Consider the following 20484-nt stretch of genomic DNA (forward strand, 5'->3'; position numbering starts at 1 on the left):
CCGTATGCCAGATGATTGGGCCGGAAATCGCCTCCAACTGTGTGGGTGGGCACCCGAGGTCAGTGGCTCTAGTGGCCCTCAACTTTTTCGCATCCGTCTCTTTCCAGGGGTCAGTGGACGATCTGTGTGGAGTGTCCCAGTCAGCTGTCCACAGTTGCGTCAAACTGGTCACTGGCGCTCTCTTCAAACGGGTCATGACCTTCATTCATTGCCAGATGGACCAAGCCAGCCAGGCTGAGCGAGCCAGAGGCTTTGCAGCAATTTCTGGGTTCCCCCACACCCAGGATGCCACAGACTGCACTCATGTGGCCATTAAGGTGCAAGCAGGTCAGCTGGGTACCTTCATATACAGAAAAGGCTTTCACTCCATGAACGTAGAGATAGCATGCAACCACAAGACTCAGGTTCTGCAGGGGAGGTGATGATGTAGTGGTATTGTTGCTGGACTAGTAATCCAGAGACCCTGGGTAATGGCCTGGGGTCCTGGGTTCGAATCTGGAATTAAATAATGAAACCATTGTCGATTGTTGTAAAAACCTATCTGGTTCATTAATCACAGAATCACAGTGCAGAAGAGGCCCTTTGGCCCATTGAGTCTGCACCGACACGTGAGAAACACCTGACCTACCTACCTAATCCCATTTACCAGTACTTGGCCCATAGCCTTGAATGTTATGATGTGCCAAGTGCTCATCCAGGTACTTTTTAAAGGATGTGAGGCACCCCGCCTCCACCACCCTCCCAGGCAGTGCATTCCAGACCGTCACCACCCTCTGGGTAAAAAGGTTTTTCCTCACATCCCTCCTAAACCTCCTGCCCCTCATCTTGAACTTATGGCCCTTTGTGACTGACCCTTCAACTATGGGGAACAGCTGCTCCCTATCCATATATAAAAACAAAAAGCTAAAAGCTACTGCGGATGCTGGAAATCCAAAACAAAAACAGAATTACCTGGAAAAACTCAGCAGGTCTGGCAGCATCGGCGGAGAAGAATCAACAATTTCCAGTTCCCTGGCCCCAACTGCTTCCTCTTCACCATGGATGTCCAATCCCTCTACACCTCCATCCCCCACCAGGATGGTCTGAGGGCCCTTGGCTTCTTCCTTGAACAGAGGCCCCAACAATCCCCATCCACCACTACTCTCCTCCGTCTGGCTGAACTTGTTCTCACACTGAACAATTTCTCCTTTAACTCCTCTTACTTCCTCCAAATAAAAGGTGTGGCTATGGGTACCCGCATGGGCCCCAGCTATGCCTGTCTCTTTATGGGGTATGTGGAACATTCCTTGTTCCAGTCCTACTCCGGCCCCCTCCCACAACTCTTTCTCCGGTACATCGATGATTACTTCGGGTGCTGCTTCATGCTCTCGTCGGGACCTGGAAAAATTTATTAATTTTGCTTCCAATCTCCACCCCTCCATCATGTTCACATGGTCCATCTCTGACACTTCTCTTCCCTTCCTTGACCTCTCTGTCTCAATTTCTGATGATAGACTGTCCACCAATATCCATTACAAGCCTACCGACTCCCACAGCTACCTCGACTACAGCTCCTCACACCCCGCTTCTTGTAAAGACTCCATCCCATTCTCTCAGTTCCTTCGCCTCTGTCGCATCTGTTCTGATGACGCTACCTTCAAAAACAGCTCCTCTGACATGTCCTCCTTCTTCCTTAACCGAGGTTTTCCACCCACGGTCGTTGACAGGGCCCTCAACTGTGTCCGGCCCATATCCCGCGCATCCTCCCTCACGCCTTCTCCTCCTTCCCAGAAACATGATAGGGTCCCCCTTGTCCTCACTTATCACCCCACCAGCCTCCTCATTGAAAGGATCATCCTCCGCCATTTCCGCCAACTCCAGCATGATGCCACCACCAAACACATCTTCCCTTCACCCCCCCTGGCGGCATTCCGTAGGGATCGTTCCCTCCGGGACACCCTGGTCCACTCCTCCATCACCCCTTACTCCTCAACCCCCACTTATGGCACCTCCCCATGCCCACGCAGAAGATGCAACACCTGCCCCTTCACTTCCTCTCTCCTCACCGTCCAAGGGCCCAAACACTCCTTTCAAGTGAAGCAGCATTTCACTTGCATTTCCCCTAACTTAGTCTACTGCATTCGTTGCTCCCAATGCGGTCTCTTCTACATTGGAGAGACCAAACGCAAACTGGACGACCGTTTTGCGGAACACCTGCGGTCTGTCCGCAAGAAAGACCCAAACCTCCTTGTCGCTTGCCATTTTGACACTCCACCCTGCTCTCTTGCCCACATGTCTGTCCTTGGCTTGCTGCATTGTTCCAGTGAAGCCCAACGCAAACTGGAGGAACAGCACCTCATCTTCCGACTAGGCACTTTACAGCCTTCCGGGCTGAATATTGAATTCAACAACTTTAGATCTTAAACTCCCCCTCCCCCCATCCCCACCCCGTTTCTCCCCCCCCCCTTTTTTTTTCAATAATTTATATAGATTCTTCTTTCCCCACCTATTTCCATTATTTTTAAATCTAAAACTAAAACCTTGTTAGTCTTTCCACCCCACCCCCACTAGAGCTGTACTTTGAATATCCTGTCTTCCATTCTTAATTAGCACTTTTCTTAGACAAATATCACCACCTTCAACATCTCTTTGACCCTTTTGTCTGTGCCTATCACTGCTTATCTCCACAATCACCACACCCTCAACATCTCTCTTTCCCCCCCTCCCCACCTTAAACCAGTTTATATTTCTCCCTTCTCCTAACTATGCTTCAGTTCTGCCGAAGGGCCATGAAGGCTCGAAACGTTAACTGATTTCTTCTCCGCCGATGCTGCCAGACCTGCTGAGTTTTTCCAGGTAATTCTGTTTTTGCTCCCTATCCATCATGTCCATGCCCCTCATAATCTTGTACACCTCGATCAGGTCGCCCCCCAGTCTTCTCTGCTCCAATGAAAAGACTGATGTCCTAAGGAAATCCTTTGTCCTTACCACAGCAATGTGGTTGACTCTTAAATGCTCTCTGAAATGTCCTAACGAGTCACTCAGTTGTAACAAACCACTACAAAGTCACAAAAACGGAATGAAACCGGACGGACCACCTGGCATCGACCTAGGCACTGGAAACAACAACGGCACCCTCAGCCCTGTTGATCCTGCAAAGCGCTCCTTACTAACATCTGGGAGCTGTCTCACAGACGAGTCAAGCAACAGCCTGACGTAGTCATCCTCACTGAATCATACCTTACAGATAATGTCCCAGGTGGGTCCCATCATGTCCTGTCCCACCGGCAGGACAGGCCCAACAGAGGTGGCAGCACAGTGGTGTACAATCGGGAAGGAGTTGCCCTGGGAGTCCTCAACATTGACTCTGGACCCCATGAAGTCTCATGGCAACAGGTCAAACATGGGCAAGGAAACCTCCTGCTGATTACCACATACCGCCCTCCCTCAGCTGATGAATCAGGAAGGAACATGGAGGAAGCACTGAGGGTGGAAAGGGAGCAGAATGTACTCTGGGTGGGGGACTTCAATGTCCACCACCAAGAGTGGCTCGGTAGCACCACTGCTGACCGAGCTGGCTGAGTCCTAAATGACATAGCTGCTAGACTGGGTCTGTGGCAGGTGGTGAGGGAACCAACCAGAGGGAAAAACATACTTGACCTCATCCCCACCCACCTGTCTGCCGCATATGTCCATGACAGTATCTGTAGGAGTGACCACTGCACAGTCATTGTGGAGATGAAGTCCCACCTTCACATTGAGGATACTCTTCATCGTTGTGTGGCATTACCACCGTGCTAAATGGGATAGATTTCGAACGGATCTAGCAACTCAAGACTGGGCATCCATGAGACACTGTAGGCCATCGGCAGCAGCAGAATTGTACTCGAACACAATCTGTAACCTCATGGCTCGGCATATCCCCCACTCTACCATTACCATGAAGCCAGGGGATCAATCCTGGTTCAATGAAGATTGCAGGAGGACATGCTAGGAGCAGCACCAGGCATACCTAAAAATGAGGTGTCAACCTGGTGAAGCTATAACACAGGACTACTTGCGTGCCAAACAGCCTAAGCAGCAAGTGATAGACAGAGCAAAGTGATCCCACAACCAACGGATCAGATCTAAGCTCTGCCGTCCTGCCACATCCAGTCATGAAGGGTGGTGGACAATTAAACAACTCACTGGAGGAGGCTGCACAAATATCCCCATCTTCAATAATGGAGGAGCACAGCACATCGGTGCAAAAGACAAGACTGAAGCATTTGATACAATCTTCAGCCAGAAGTGCTGAGTGGAGGATCCACCTCGGCCTCCTCCAGAGGTCCCCAGCATCACAGACGCCAGTCTTCAGCCAATTCGATTCAGTCCACGTGATATCAAGAAACCACTGAAGGCACTGGATACTGCAAAGGCCTGACAATATTCCAGCAATAGTACTGAAGACTTGTGCTCCAGAACTTGCCGCACCCCTAGCCAAGCTGTTCCAGTACAGCTACAACACTGACATCTACCTGGCCATGTGAAAAATTGCCCAGGCATGCCCTGTACACAAAAAGCAGGAAAAATCCAACTCAGCCATTTGCCGCCCCATCAGTCTACTCTTGATCTTCAGTAAAGTAATGGAAGGGGTCATCAACAGTGCTATCAGGCAGCATTCGCTTAGCAATAACCTGCTCACTGATGCCCACTTTGGGTTCCTCCAGGGCCAATCAGCTCCTGACCTCATTACAGCCTTGGTTCAAACATGGACGAAAGAGCTGAACTCCTGAGGTGAGGTGGGAGTGACTGCCCTTGACGTCAAGACCGTATTTGACAGAGTGTGGCATCAAGGAGCCCTAGCAAAACTGGAGTCAATGGGAATCAGGGGGAAAACTCTCCACTGGTTGGATTCATACCTAGCACAAAGGAAGATGGTTGTGGTTGTCGGAGGTCAGTCACCTCAGCTCCAGGACATCACTGCAGGAGTTCCTCAGGGTAGTGTCCTCGGCCCAACCACCTTCAGCTGCTTCATCAATGACCTTCCTTCCATCATAAGGTCAAAAGTGGGGATGTTCACTGATGATTGCACGATGTTCAGCACCATTTGCGACTCCTCAGATACTGAAGCAGCCCATGTCCAAATGCAGCAAGACCTGGACAATATCCAGGCTTAGGCTGACAAGTGGCAAGAAACATTCGCGCCACACAAGTGTCAGGCAATGATCATCTCCAAAGAAGAGAATCCAACCATCGCACCTTGATGTTCAATGGCATTACCATCACTGAATCCCCCACTATCAACATTCTGGGGGGGTTACCATTGACCAGAAACTGAACTGGACTAGCCATACAAGAGCAAGTCAGAGGCTAGGAATCGTGCGATGAGCAACCCACCTCCTGACTCCCCAAAGCCTGTCCACCATCTACAGGGCACAAGTCAGGAGTATGATGGAATACTCCCCCCACTTGCCTGGATGAGTGCAGCTCCCACAACACCTAAGAAGCTTGACACCGTCCAGGACAAAGCAGCTCACTTGGTTGGCATCACATCCACAACATTCACTCCCTCCATCACCGACGCACAATAGCCGCAGTGTGTACCATTCTACAAGGTGCACTGCAGGGATTCACCAAGGCTCCTTAGACAGCACCTTCCAAATCCACTACCATCTAGAAGGACAAGGGCAGCAGATAGATGGGAACACCACCATCTGGAAGTTCCCCTTCAAGACATGCGCCATCCTGAATTGGAAATATATCGGCGTTCCTTCACCATCACTGGGTCAAAATTCTGGAACTCCTTAACTGCACTGTAGATGTACCTACACCACATGGACTGCAGCGGTTCAAGAAGGCAGCTCACCACCAACTTCTCAAGGGCAACTAGGGATGGGCAATAAATGCTGGCCCAGCCAGTAAAGCCCACATCCCATGAATGAATTTAAAAAAAAGACTGTGCAAGGCACCCTGGCAGCTCCTATGTTGCATAAATCCTGCGACACTCCCAGGTGCCAAGGCTGTTCATGGCTCCAGCTCGGCAGGATGGTTGGCTGTTGGGTGGCAAAGGATATCTCTTGAAAAGGTGGCTCATGGCACCACTCTAGCACCCAAAGACAGAGGTGGAAGAGAGGTACAATAGGAGTCATGCATCCACGAGGCAATAGTTGGGAGGGCCTTTGGGCTGCTGAAGATGAGGTTCTGCTACCTAGACCGATCAGGGATGCACTGCAATATCCTCAAGAGCTCGTGTCACTTATAGTCATTATATTCTGTGCTCTGCACAATCTGGCACTGGCAAGGGGCACCCACTGGAGAATGAGGATAGCGAGGCAGCTGCACAGGCCTCACAGGATGATTCTACTGATGGATTTGATGAGGAGCCCAGGCAGATACAGGGTGAGGACGTGGAGGCAGACTTGAGGAACCTTCAGGGAGGCCTTGATTCAACACACCTTCAGTTAGGCTGCCAAGGCACTGCTTCTATCTCATGGCAAGGGCGCCACCTCCTTACCACACAATTCTGAGGAGAAAGTCCCATGACTCCAGTGTTGCTTCACAACCTCTGTAATAAATTTTGCTGCCCCTGCTGTCTATCATAAGGCACTGATGAGCCCTGCACCTATGGAAAACATGAAGGACACTCAAGGTACTGAAACAAAATCTAGATTTATATCTTTTCCAGAGTTGCAAAAAAGGAGCATAATATAATTTTGTTGCTACTGTCACACAAAAAACAATACATAACACTTATGAAATGAAAGAATGTTACCCGTGAAAACCGCCTCTTGTGTTTACGGCCATTGAAACTTACGTTTGCGAGTGCTGCGTCTTGGTGCCCCACCCTTGCTCCCAGCGGCATTGGAGGCAGATTGCTGACTCTGCTGTTGTGTCAGCCCTGATGACCTTGGCGGTCGCCCCCTGGCCAGCAGGCCTGAGCAGGCTCTGCCTGGGAGGGTGCGACCTGTGACATGGCTGGGCACTCCTCAGTCATTGTGGCCTCATCAGATGCCATAGTCGCTGGCAGAGGGGTGGAGGAACTGCCACCTGAATCTGGGGCGCTGTGAGAGGAGCCCACAGAGACGACAGGCAGCTCGTCCGCCAGGGTGAGGTATGCCTGGGCATCCCTGCTCACTACTGATGGACGGGCACCTAGCAGAGTGACTAGGTGCCTCATCCACCACTCACATTGGCAATGACCTCCTGAGGCCACTGCTGGTGTGTGGGCTTGCAGGTCCAAGTGTGACCCCAGGAACTCCTGATTCTGTTTCTGGAGTTGCCTCTCCATGATAGTCGCCACTCTCTCACGGAAGAGGCTGTGTGCTTGGTGATCAGGGTCAACTCCTCATGCTTCTCGTGTACTCCTCCATGACAGAGACCATGGCCAGGAAGAGCGGCCACCCATCACAACATCTCCACACAGTTACCATGTCAATTGGGTACTCACCCTTGCTGAGCGCAGAAGATCATTGAAGCATTTGTGGCACTGGATCCAGGACTGACCCACTACGTCATGCCTGCTGGCTTGAGCTGCCACCTCTGACTTGGCCTTCTTTGCCCGGTGTGGTGGCCTCCTCTTGCCACTCCGTGACATCAGGATGTCCCACTTGGCACTCACTGCCTCCAGTAGAGTGCGCAGGCAGTTGTCTGGGAACCTGGGGGGGGTCCCGCCTTGCATGCCCAGCGGCTGCTGAGGCCATAACTCATGCAAATTTGAAAAGTCATTGCAGTACAGCTCCCTGAGGCTCCTCAAAACCTCCTGGTAGCCATCAGGGAGCTGCCTCTGCTATGTTTAAATGCCCCGCTGGGCCCCCATTGGCCCAGGTGCCTGCCTCATTCCTGCCCCTATCGCCAATGTCCAGGCACATTTCATGCTGGCTGGCCTTTAATTGACCAGCTAGCGTGAAATCGTGTTCTGGGTCTGATCGAGGCTGGAAGAGGAAATCACTGCTGCCTGCAGATCAAGCGCGCCCGACAAGCGCAAAATTCAGGGCCCTGGAGCCAGACTGGTGAACCAAATTAAACTGATGCCTGGAAGAGAGGCAGCATCCGGATGAGTGACATCAAAACCACAATGGTGAGAGGGAATTGGCATTAGGCACACAGGCTGGTGGCAATCTCGTTTTTCCACACTGCTGCATATTCAGTATCTCCAGTAGAGATTACTGTGGAATGTTTCTCATGTTCAAGAGTGTGAGGAACTTATTTTTACCCCAAAACCCTTTGTTTTCTGCCTTCAACCCACATTTCTATTTAGTTTTTGTGCACTATCATCTTTGCCTTTATGTGACACATTATTGATTGCATCAAAGAATTCATCAAAGTTGGTCAAATATGAGCTGTTTCCCAGAAGTCAGTGCTACCTGCCCTTGATTAACTCTCATTTCTTATCCTGAATTTATAGACTTTCATAGGATCCCAACATCTAAAGTAAGACTAACTGGCCGAGAATTTCCTGGATTATTTCTCTCTCCTGTTTTGAAAAGGAGTGTCACGTTTCCACTTCATCCTCTAGTCAAATTTTCCATTATGGAGCATTTTAGAAAATTAGGTAAAGGGAATTTATCTTCAGATAAAGTGACTTCTTTGGTACCATTTCCATTTGAATAATAATCCTCACCAACTGTTCTACATCCTGGTGGTTCCACGACCTCCACATCTGCCTCCCCTGTGAAATATGAGCTGAAGAAAGCACCTTATTTCTGCCAGAGGTGTATGGCGATTGGAAAAGAATCGACTATCTACCCAGGTGTCTTATTTTCCAGTAACATTTTGTGTAACAAAGATCAAGATACACAGCTGATGATTTTATTGGTTCTGCCTTTGCCACAGTTAATAACTTTGTTTACAGGATTGTGTTATCTTTTTGTTCATCTGCAGTCAGTGCCTCTGTATACATCTAAGATCCAGTGCGGAGAAGTTTTACTTGCTTTGCTTGATGACCCGGAAGCTGTTTGCATTTGCCAAGGATGAATGTCAAGAAGAGAATCCAGATAGCTTGATAAATCATGAAGTGTTGGCCCCTGGACAGCTCTATTTGATGTTTCTGAAGGTTGGTTGACTGCATGATAACCAGGAATGGGCTGGTATGCATATAATCTGTGTAGATTATGTTTGCAAAAGCCAGCTAAAACCCAACAGTGTCGTAACTAAGACTTTCCTTCCTAATTTTGCTTTTGCGGTAATTGCAAAACAGTGATTGCAGTTAACTTTTTTGCAAGCGGTTGGGGTAGAATGTGACACTTTTCAATTGTATCTGAGAATGACCTTATCGTCAATTTGCACTTACGGAATATATTTAAAGTCCGCTGTCAGTCTCACCAGGGCTCTAAGAAAACATTTTGGCAATAAGTTTTTTAATATAAAATTTAAGTTCCCCCTGGTATGTTGCTGTGTTTTTTATTTGCAGATTATTTATTCTGAGGATATGCCCATCCTGAGTTGCCTGGGGTGGAGAGGGGGGAAGGGGGAGGAGGGAGGGGAGGGGGGAGGGGGGAGGAGGGGGGGAGGGGAGGGGGGGTGGAAGGGAGGAGAGGGGGGGATGGGAGGGGAGGGGGAAGGGAGGAGGGAGTGGGAAGGGAGGGGAGGGGATGGAGGAGGGAGGGAGCGGAGGGGAGGGGGGAAGAGAGGGGAAGGGCGGAAGGGAGGGGAGGGGGAGGAGAGATGGGGAGGAGGGAGGGAGGGGGAGGAGAGATGGGGAGGAGGGAGGGAGGGGGAGGAGAGATGGGGAGGAGGGAGGGAGGGGAGGGGATGGAGGGGGGAGGGAGGGGTGGGGCGGAAGGGAGGAGAGGGGGAGGAGGGAGGGAGGGGGGAAGGGAGGGGGAGGAGGGAGGGAGGGGAGGGGGGGAGAGGGGGAAGGGAGGGGAGGGGGGAAGGGAGGGGAGGGGGAAGGGAGGAGAGAGGGAGGGGGAGGGGAGGGAGGGAGGGGGAGGGGAGAGGATGGAGGAGGGGAGGGGATGGAGGAGGGAGGGGTGTTCCATGAGCTTGATGCTGCTACCTTTCTCGGTGGTAGAGATCATAAATGGGAGGTGCTGCTGAAGCAAGCTTGGCTACCATCCAGTTATGTACATCTCATTTGCCCAATATTATGAACTAATGCACCTTTTTAAGTACGTAATCGGCTAATTCAATGACAGATGCAGATGATTTCTTGTTAATTTTAAGGTTGTTTTTCATGTCTTACTACCCCTATCGTTCATACATAATCTTTAATTTGTAGTGCCCTCTAGTGGTTTATTAAGAAGACAAAAGTAAGACATTAGTTTATGGACAATGACACTGCATCTCTCAGAAATATCTCTGAGCGCTTCACATTGAAATGCAGCCTTTTGGTATGTAGGCAAACATGGCAACCATTTTCTGCGTTGCCAGATCTCACAAACAGCCTAAGATGAATGTCAAGTTAATCTGCTTTTGGCGGAGGGAGGAATTTTGGCTGGGTTACCAGGTAAATTCCATAAATAGTGCCATGGGGTCCTCTAATGTCCAGTTGAGCCGCTGGAATAGATAGATCGGGTCTCTGTTTTATTTCTAACCCAAAGGATATGGCAGTTCTCCACAGTGACCTGGCCAATATTTTTCCCTTGATAAACATCATCGAAAAGAAACATTAACTGATCATTGTCACATTGATGTTGTGGGATCTTGCTATGCACAAATTGGCTGCTGCATTTCCGACATTACAACAGCGACTGCACTTCAAAAGTGCTTGATTGGCTGTAAAGTGCTGTGGGGCATCCTGAGGCCATGACAGGCGCTATGCAAATGTAAGTCTTTCCTTTTCTCATGACGTAGTGCTTTCTCAGTATAGCACTGAACCAAACTGATACAGCTAATAAAGGAATGGAATTAAATTAAGAGTTAAAACCTTTTCCGTAACATATTGGTCAGCACAAGTTCTGTATAGGGGAGTTGTGATGTTAGTTTTTCAAGTGTATTGATATCTGGCTTATACAGAGACTGATATTTACTTAATTTTCTGATTACTTTACGAAATAGGCTTCAGGCAACTGAATGTGCTAACTCTTAACCTGAAGCAGTTTCCCATTAGACTGCTTTCTTTCTACAGCATGTGGAAAATGCACTTAAACCAGTATGTTTTAATATTGTACTCAGTGATGTGCATCATTTTATGCTCTTAATTCATTACCTCAGATTGCTGTACTTCACCCTGACATTTTGTATCGCACCAGACAGCCAAGCTGTGGGCTTGCTCAGAACTGGACTGAAATTATTCAAAATCATAACAAACTCAGGCAGGGGAGGCTTTTACCGTGGACCTATTTTTAAACTGCACCCCATTGTCTGCTTTCTCAAGTTGATGTAAAAGATCCTATGGCACTATTTTGAAGAAGAGCAGGGGTGTTATTCCAGGTGTCCTCGGCAATAATTAACCTTCGATCAACATCACTAAAAACAGATTACCTGCTCACAATCACAGTGTATTTGTGGAATTTTCTTTGTGCAAATTAGCTACTGCGTTCCCGTCATTTAAACAAGGGCTACACTTCAAACACTGCACTTCATGCACTTTGGGGTGTTGTGAACTCGTGAAATGTGCTATATAAATGAAAGTTTTTTAAGAAGTAAAACAGTATCTAACCCACTGATTTTAAAAATATTGTTCATGGGATAAAGGTGTCACTGGCAAGACCAACATTTATTGTCCATTCCTAATTGCTCTTGAGCAGCTGGTGATGAGCCACTTTCTTGAATACAATTGAATGGCTTACTAGGCCTTTTCAGAGGGTAGTTAAGGGAGTCACTTAAAGACCAGACCAGGTAAGGAGGGCTGATTTCTCCCCCTAAAGGAAATTAGTGAACCAGATGGGATTTACGGCAATCTTGTAGTATCACAGTTGCCAGTGCTGATACTAGATTTTTATTCCAGATCTTAATTTGTTGATTTTAAATTCCCCATCTACCATAGTTTGAATTCATGTCTCTAGATTATTAGTCCAGGCCTCTAGATTGCTGGTCTAGCGATATATATTAACGTCAGTGCTAACATACCTGGGTGAACTAGAATTTATTTGTCATGGGCCTCCAGTGGTGTAGCCTATGAAAATTCAGAACAAAGTGTATTTCCCTCCAAATACGTAAGTTTAATTGGCTGTGTGAGTATGGGGACCTGCAGTTTCTGAAGCTTTGAAAGCTCCATCTAGTTGTCAAAATGAGCAGCTGCAGGTGTGGCTCAGTGACAGTTTTGTAATGGGAACATCTTATTCAGATGCCATAATATATATTAAATATACATTTAATTATGATTTATATAAAAGATATATATTAGTTTTTGTGTTTAATTCATTGTGATGACCCATTTCAGGTTTTTGGTAGAGATTAACTAGAGATTGAGTAAGGGAGAATTACTGCAGTATTTAACAGGTTGCTTGTACTCAGTGAACTGATTAAATTCACGTTTGGATGGAGTGTTTTCCCCAGGATTATACAAGTTATATAAATTATGTTAGAAGTCATCAGAATTAAGTGATTTTAAACTGGAACTCTAATTCTGTTAGGGAAATAAGGTAAATTTCCAGCAAGCGCAGTATTTTGCTTTTGGCTACAGGTACAGTTGTCTAGGCTGCCCTGGATTTGAAAGGGAATTATCAGCCAGGGCTCCTAATTCCTGATTGTTATCCAGCAATCTTGTGCCTGTCAAATATCTTGCCAACACTTGAATTCTAGGTTCACGCAATAATAAAGGCCAATCGGATCAGGTACCAGAGCATGATAGGAAGCTGTGGGACTGCAATGCAGCACAAGATTAGTGCCTTCGGGAGAAGATGTTGTAATGACTGGGATGGGAGGAGTGTGCAGTTTATGTAGCTCCACTACTCCATAGGACGCACCGTTAATGAAAAAATTTAATTCACTCACCAAAATGGCCAATGATTTACCTTCGCTAATGTTAAACCCAGAATAAAAGAAACTTTGACCAGGCTTCTTTCGATCAACTCAGAATGATTTGATTTCTTGTAAAATGAAACTTATTTTTTAAAACAAGTTACAAGAACTGGTTAACACACAATTTGTAATCTGGAAGTGTAACTATCTATGTCTTAAAATCTCCCAGTTCCCCACACACACACATACACATACAAGTACATACACACACACACACATACAAACACATACACACACATACACAAAATGTGGGGTGAACATGGCGAAGAGAGAAATAAAATAATTTATATATAAAGCAATGCTGAACCTTTGGGGCAAAAGTTGGATCTCCTTTAAAACAACATTTATAAACATGTGGACAATTTCAACGTTCTCTTTGTGCGCAAGAAGGGAGGGACTGTTTTTACTACAAAATTAAAGCCACATTACAACCAGTTTACACATGTCAAGATCCCACAAACAGCAGATGAGATAAATGGCCAGTTAAACTGTTTTGCTTCTGTTAGCCACAGGAACAATTTTGGCCAGGACACCAGGAAATTTTCCCTGCCCTTCAGCAAGTGCATGTGTCTGAGCAGGCTCACAGGTTTCATGTCCACTGAATGATTGCCTGTCCCACAGTCCAGTGAAGCATAGGTCTAGTTTAGTTACTCAAGTCCTGGAACGGGGTTTGATGCATCAACATTCAGTGCTACCAACTGAACCAAACTCACACTTTATGTAATCAGTGTGGGGAAATTTTAACTAATCACTCAAATTCATGTTAGTATAAATATTGTAAAAAAAAAACTGAATTATTTTCCCTTGATTCTTGTTGACAGGAGAAAATGGAGTTTTGGTTGCAATCCATAAAGTTAGCACTGGATAAAAAGAGCCAGAAAGGAACTATCCAGATTAATTCTGAAAACCTAATGAAAGTGTTTAATTTAGTGCCAGATCTATCAAGACCATTTGAGTATCTTTTGGCCACAGGAAACCTGCGCTCAAAATCAGGTGAGCACTATGCTGATAATGTGCTGAGAGCAGCTCGCAAAGAGACGGTTTTAATAAAGTGACTTTAGAAAATCTGATTTTGGTTTGTCTTCTGCCAGCAAATGTAAGTTTAAAATATAATGTAGATTTGTAGACTAGATGAGCCAACTAAACAAAATATTCAGCGTGCTGCAGATTTGTACACGTTTGTAAAGTTTGTGTCGATGTACTTGAAGCAATACCGAAGCAATCATCACTATTTCCTGCAACTAGAATGTAAACTTTTCCGTCAGCGGACAAGGGCGTTACCAATCCTGTTTGCCTGTTAAAAAAACAAAATTGGCCGAAAGATGCTTAAACCACGAAGCATTTGGCCGACTTTGTCCACCTACTGATGGACAGAGTATCACAGGTATTGTCCAAAATTCAGAAAGTTGACTGTGCAGAGTATCTTTGGTGATTATCTTCTAGCAGACAGGACTGTAAGGCTGATTTCATCCATCTGATGCACTCTGCAGTGTCATTTCTTAGCTATGGAGATTGTGAGATACAGGTAGAGCTAAGGGAAGGAAGAAAAGTGCCTGAAGATTAAGCTTTGCCTTAATTTCAAAATAAATACATTTCAGAACCTGAGCTGCAAAAATGTAAAAAAAAAATGCTTGCTTCAAACAGCAAATACAAACTTGAGAATTCTCTACTGAAACTTCACAAAAATGAGGTACAAAAATTACGTAAAACTACGTAAAATAGACATGCAAAATACACCTGACTAAGTCTCTTGTTGAAATGCAGACACAAATCTGAAAAGACATGCTGTATTTCTCATGATGCTGGGTAATCGTGCATTTTAATTTCAAATTTATTTCTCTGCTCTTGCCCCAGGTCTGGGAATGTTACAGGATGCGGGTTTGTGCATTGTGGCGGACAAGCTGAATTTTATCCGTTATCTCTCCCATTTCCGATGTGTGCACAGAGGGGCTGCTTTTGCTAAGATGAGAACCACCTCTGTACGCAAGTTACTGCCAGAATCCTGGGGCTTCCTGTGCCCTGTGCACACTCCCGATGGAGAGCCCTGTGGGCTAATGAATCACTTAACTGCCATTTGTGAGATTGTGACCCAGACATCAAATACAGTCTCTCTGCCAGCCCTGCTCTGTGCAATGGGTAAGTGATGAGGGAGTTGTACATAAAATGATTTAGATAGGTTGTTGGGTTGTTTATAATAGATAATGATTGCAGAGTAAGCTGCTTAAAACAAACTGGGTTATGCATGGGTGTTTTGTCCATTATGGGCAACTGTTCAAACGATGAGGAAGATTTGAAGTTTTTTTTTAATATGGTGTATAATTTCTTTACAATTACTGTATGGGCTCCTGATACGACCAGTGCTGTACATTGAAATGTAAGCAGAGTGCTGAATGTAAGAGTGTCTGATATCTGTACTAGCTGCTGTGATCATTGCTGTGCTCATCATATGAGTGCGTTCAGTGGGCTGTTCAGGGGATTACAGGGACATTGGCAATATGTATATAAAATTGGCCAAGAGACAGAAAGCAGAGAGTAAGCAATAGTTTTTTGGACTGGAGGGAAATATAGGCCAGTAACTTTTGAGCTTCTGGGCATCATGACTGGGTTGGTAGCCAAAGCTAGGACCCCCCCCCCCCCCCCCCCAACCTCATAAAAGTCCCCAGATAAGGATTGCCTGGGAAGTTCAAACTTCCATTGTGCAATTGTCCTACAATCGGAACCATCCAAAAGTATGATTTCAATTGCAATCTTCAGACGGTTCTGACTGTCTTATCAGAGTAGTTACCCAGGAAAAGGTAGAAGAATTAAAACCATTTCTAACTCCTGGGTAGTTATAATACTGACACCCACCCCCCCCCCACCCCCCCCACCCCACCCTCACAGACTCCCCCCCACCCTCATGGGACTCCCTGTCCTGACCACCTGTACCCCCCACAGACCACCTGACCCCACCCCCTCCTGACCACCCGAACCCCCCCATCCTGAGCCCCCCCACTAACTACCCGATCCCCACCCCCAACTGACCACTTGATCCCCACCCCCTCCAACACCGACCGACCTCCCACCCCACCCCACCCACTGATCACCTGACACCCAACGCCACCCCTTCCCCCCCCCACCTCCCTCCCAATCCTACCCACTTTTCATGCAAACCTACCTTCTCCCTGGCTTCTGAAAATGGCTGGACCTTTAAACTCACCTGCTTTACTGCAGCTATTGTCGTAAAAAAACGTTGGGCGGTGACTTCCTTTCCTTTGACTCTCTAGCACTGGATACAAGGCCTCCGGCACCTGCTGCACTGCACTGTTCTCGCCCGGCCTGAGTCAGAAGGTCAGGTGAGAAAGGAGCAGCTGGATTTCCAGCTAAGTAACTAGGAGCAGAGTGGCAATCGGACTCTGATTGCCACTCTGCAGAAGTCCAGGTCCATAGAGTGGTTCCCCAGGGGGTCAGTATGAGGAGCACTGGTCTTTTTGATGTATATTAATAACCTGGACTTGAGTATGGATAGCATAATTTCATCGCTTTTAGATGACATCAAACTCGAAAACGTGATGAACGCTCAGGAGGGCATAGACCGGTGAAATGGGCAACCATGTGGCAGATGACGTTTAATGCACCAAATGGTGAAGTGATTCATTCAGTAGGAAGAATGAAGGGAGGCAAAAATGAACTAAATGGTGCACTTTTAAATGGGCTGCAGGAACATAGAGATCTGGGAGTGGATGGACTTGGAAGGTGAAAAATAAGTTGCGAAGGCTGTTTTAAAAAGGACATATAGGCTTCTTGGCTTTGTAACTACAACCTTCTTGGCCTTGTAAATACAACCATGGCGCTGGATTTTATGAGCCACGCCCAGGCAGGAAAGCAGGCGGGTGAACTCAAAAATTGGGCGAGTGACATCCCCCAGGACCCTGCTGCAATTTTACGAGCAACGGTGGAGGTGTTGAGTGGGCCCATGGCCTAGTTAAGGCTCTTAAGTGGGCAATTAACACCCGCTTAAGGACCGCCGCGGGCCAGGAGAAACTTGCGCCCAATCGGCAACGTGGCAGATTTGTGCATGTGGGTTGGTGGCCAGTGAAGGGGGTTGGGGGTGGGGGGTGGGGGGGGGGGGGGGGGGTGCCTCCTTTCTGGGTCCCTGGTGCCAAACGGAGGTCTCCCCCATCCCCACCCAACAGTAATCCCTCTCAGCATCCCCCTCCCTCCGCCCCCAATCCTATCCAAGGCCTGCCTGATATCACTCGAAAGTCCAGGCCCAACGCTGAATGCCTCCTTAATATCCTCAGTGCAGAACTGGCAGTGGCCAAGAGCCATCCTACCACCAAGTTCCTACTGTCTTCACATGTAAAGGAGAAGAAAAATGATTACACTGTGGTGTGTTGGAATGTTTGTCCCACATAAGCTGTGATCAAAGGAGTGGCAATATTTAGAACAGTGTTACAGACAGTAGGGGGCCAGTTCAAACAGCACTGTTTTCCTCTTACCACCTACCCATAAACAGAAGGTGTTTTGAATTAGTTCGTTTTAAAGAAGGGCGGTGGTGTATTTTTTAAAACCCCTCGGTTTTTGTGCGATCCAGTTTTACTAATAACCCCGCAGCAAACTTGAGTTAGGATTAACTCAGAAAGTTAATTTATTTTGCACGTTCAAAAAACCCACGACAAAGAGGGATAGAGAAAAGGAGGTTTACAGTGCAAGGACCACAGCAAAGCTTGAATGTTGGTTCACACGGGTTCCGCAGTCTCAGTGAGGAGATTTTTCACGTAGGCATTCAATGGTCGGCTGGCCGGAGGCCGATGTTGTAAGATTCGCTTTCTCAGGTGGTGTTGATGTTGCAAGATGAAGTGGGAATGCAGAGATTGGGTCGGTTCTGTAGGCAGTGACACAAAATCTTCCAGTAGAGTCAGGTTAGATGGGGGCCGGTGGTCCAACCTGGACAGAGCATGATTCTGTGTGACCTGCCAGTCGGATGTTAAGCAGCAGGCTGCCTCCACAGCTCAGGAAGGTAATATTAAACTGCCCAAAAGGCCAGAGTCTTGGGTCAGTGTGGACTTTCCTTCCCCACTGTGACTTCAGCAAAGGAGGTTTATCCAGCGTCTGGAATTTGGCTTTGTTTTCAGGACTGGTAATGGGCTGTAACCTCCGACTAGCGTCGGAAAGCGCTGGCCTGCAGAAATTAGGAGAAATAAATACCCACTTACCTGGTCTTGAACATTGCGTGGCCTCTTCTGTTCGCCGGAGCTGCTTGGGGCCTGCATCGAAAGACTCCTCGCAGGCCCCAGCAAAGTCTAGATCCAGCGTATTCAAGGAGACCACACCCCCTTTTTTTACAGCACCTGCTGCCATAAAGCAGGTAAGTTTAAAGGGCCAGGGAAATTGACAGGCCAAGGGAAGGTAAGTGGTTAGGATCTGGGGGTTGGACCTGGAGTTGAGGGTGTGGTCCAGGGGTTAGGGGGTGGGCTGGAGTTTGGGCGGGTAGCTCGTGGGGGCAGGGTGTTCGGTAGCCCGGGGTGAGGGGGAGGTGGCCAGAGGTCTGGGGTGGGGTGTGGGGGGGTCGGAAGTCCGGACGGCGGTTAGTTGGGGGGGTGGGGTCGGTCGGGTCTGAGGTCTGGGTGGTGGCTGTTGGGGAGGATGAGGTTGGGGGTGGAGATGGGGTGGGGAGTCTGGTGGAGTGGGGGGAGAATGGGGGAGTCCCATGGTGGGGGTGCAGTCAGGGGTGTTGGGGGAGTCCCCTGGGGTCGATCTGGGTCTTTACAATATAGTTACTCAGAAGTTAGAAGAGGTTTCAATTCTTCTAACTTTTTCTGGGTAACTATTGGTATAACCCCAGCTGAACCATCCGAAGTTTGCGATTTAAACTGCATTTTCAGATGGTTCCCAGCGCAGTGCAATTGTCCAGAGGAAGTGTGCATTTCTGGGAAATTGCAGTGCAAACCCTTACCTGGGAACTTGCCAGAGAGATTCCCCAGTCATCTTTGGGTTTACCTCCCCCCCCCACCCCCCTCAATCCAACGCTGGGGAGCAGGGAAGCTACAGGCCATTGTCTTGGCCCTTTTTTTTTTGCAAAAATATACTTTATTCATAAAATATCTTCAATCACATTCCAAACCATTCCAAAAACACCATTACAAGGGTACAATCCGGTTCAACTTTTACAAAATGTATCACCAGGTGCATCAGTACAAACAATACTACAATCATTTACAGCCTTTCATTTTGAGCTGTACAGCCCGAGGGGGTTTAAACAGTTCCCAGTCCCTCGGTGCGCTGTGGCAGAAAGGTCTTAGACAGCGACCCTTCCTCATTGCGCCTTTGCGGCAGCTGCCCCAAGCTTTAGTGCGTCCCTCAGCACATAGTCCTGGACTTTGGATTGTGCCAGTCCGCAACACTCGGTCGGGGACAACTCTTTGTCTTGGCCATTATGGGTTGAAAGGTTACCATTCGTGTTGAAATTCTGGTATTTGGGAAGCCATTGTCTCAACAGACCCATGGACTCCGTTAGCAAGGTAAGGTTGGCTTATCACATGCAAACAGCATCTCTGGAGCTCCTTTTGAAATTGGTCTGCACAGCCCCAGGTGGTCTGTTAAAAGCTCCTTAAGCATAACAAGGTGTGACATTCGCAAAGCTGAGAAGAAAATTCTTTTGTTCTGGAGACTGCTGGGGGATAATTTCCAGTCAGAGGGTCAACCACCTTCATTGTCTTTGCTTAGCAGAAAAGTCCAGTTTAAAAATAAGAAATGGTAACAAGGATTAAGTTTTTAAAATATACACAGGGTTGAGTTTCAGTTCCGTGCCAGAGGAATCCAACAATAGTCAGAGGTATTGTTGTTTCTTGATATTGATGCTGCTACTGTAGAGCTGTGTGTTTTACTGTTTATTATCAGTGTCAGCCCAGCTGTGAACTGTTTATGTTCCTCATGTTCTGCAGGTGTTACACCAGTGGATGGTACACCCAGCAAGCCATATTCTGAATGCTACCCTGTTCTCCTAGATGGTGCTGTCATTGGCTGGGTAGGAAAAGACATGGGACCGAGTATTGCTGATACATTACGCAACTTCAAAGTATGCATACATTTTGCTTCATTATTTTCCTATTTTTTCACATTTATAATTTGGGGTTACCAAAAATTGAAATAAATTAACAATTTTTCCAGCTGCAACAGTTTATCCGCACCCACACAGCCCCATTCCAACACATACTGTGGGACCTCCACTCGCTTTCACCTTTCTCCACAGCTGCTAGACCCATTCTGAAGCTGATCTCTAGACGTAATAGAATCAGTGGAGTTTAGGGGGTTTATAGGGTCCTAGGGAGCTATAAGTCATGAGAAATGTCTTCCCTGAACTGGGTACACGATGTGCTACAAGGACAGTATCTCAAGAATCGTGCATTGTGTATTTTTCTGTTGCCTCATCTGTACATTATTCTTGTTGCTTTATATTGTAATAAAAAGTGTTCCTGGCAATCACAGCACCCTTTCCTGCTGCACGAGCTGGCGTTGTCTATTGGAAGTTGGGTTTCCCTTGGTGTTTTCAGGATTTTGTTGAATATTGCAAGGGTGCCTGGCACCAGGAAAAGTTGAATGCCATTGCTTTAGACAATGGGAAACGGGAGGGAG

The 20484-nt window shown here is 47.3% G+C and overlaps 1 protein-coding gene across 1 annotated transcript in view; it reads left to right on the plus strand.

Moving 5' to 3' along the window:
* polr1b (RNA polymerase I subunit B) overlaps window positions 1-20484 on the plus strand; it is a 49568-nt gene that overhangs the window by 16584 nt on the left and 12500 nt on the right. The window contains exons 7-10 of the mRNA XM_078542676.1: window positions 8842-9013; window positions 13689-13860; window positions 14722-15003; window positions 19794-19927. Of these exons, the coding sequence (XP_078398802.1) occupies window positions 8842-9013; window positions 13689-13860; window positions 14722-15003; window positions 19794-19927 (760 nt within the window). The remainder of the gene's footprint in view (window positions 1-8841; window positions 9014-13688; window positions 13861-14721; window positions 15004-19793; window positions 19928-20484) is intronic.

This window comes from Cetorhinus maximus, chromosome 5, assembly GCF_964194155.1.
Source record: "Cetorhinus maximus chromosome 5, sCetMax3.hap1.1, whole genome shotgun sequence".
Lineage (NCBI taxonomy): Eukaryota > Metazoa > Chordata > Chondrichthyes > Lamniformes > Cetorhinidae > Cetorhinus > Cetorhinus maximus.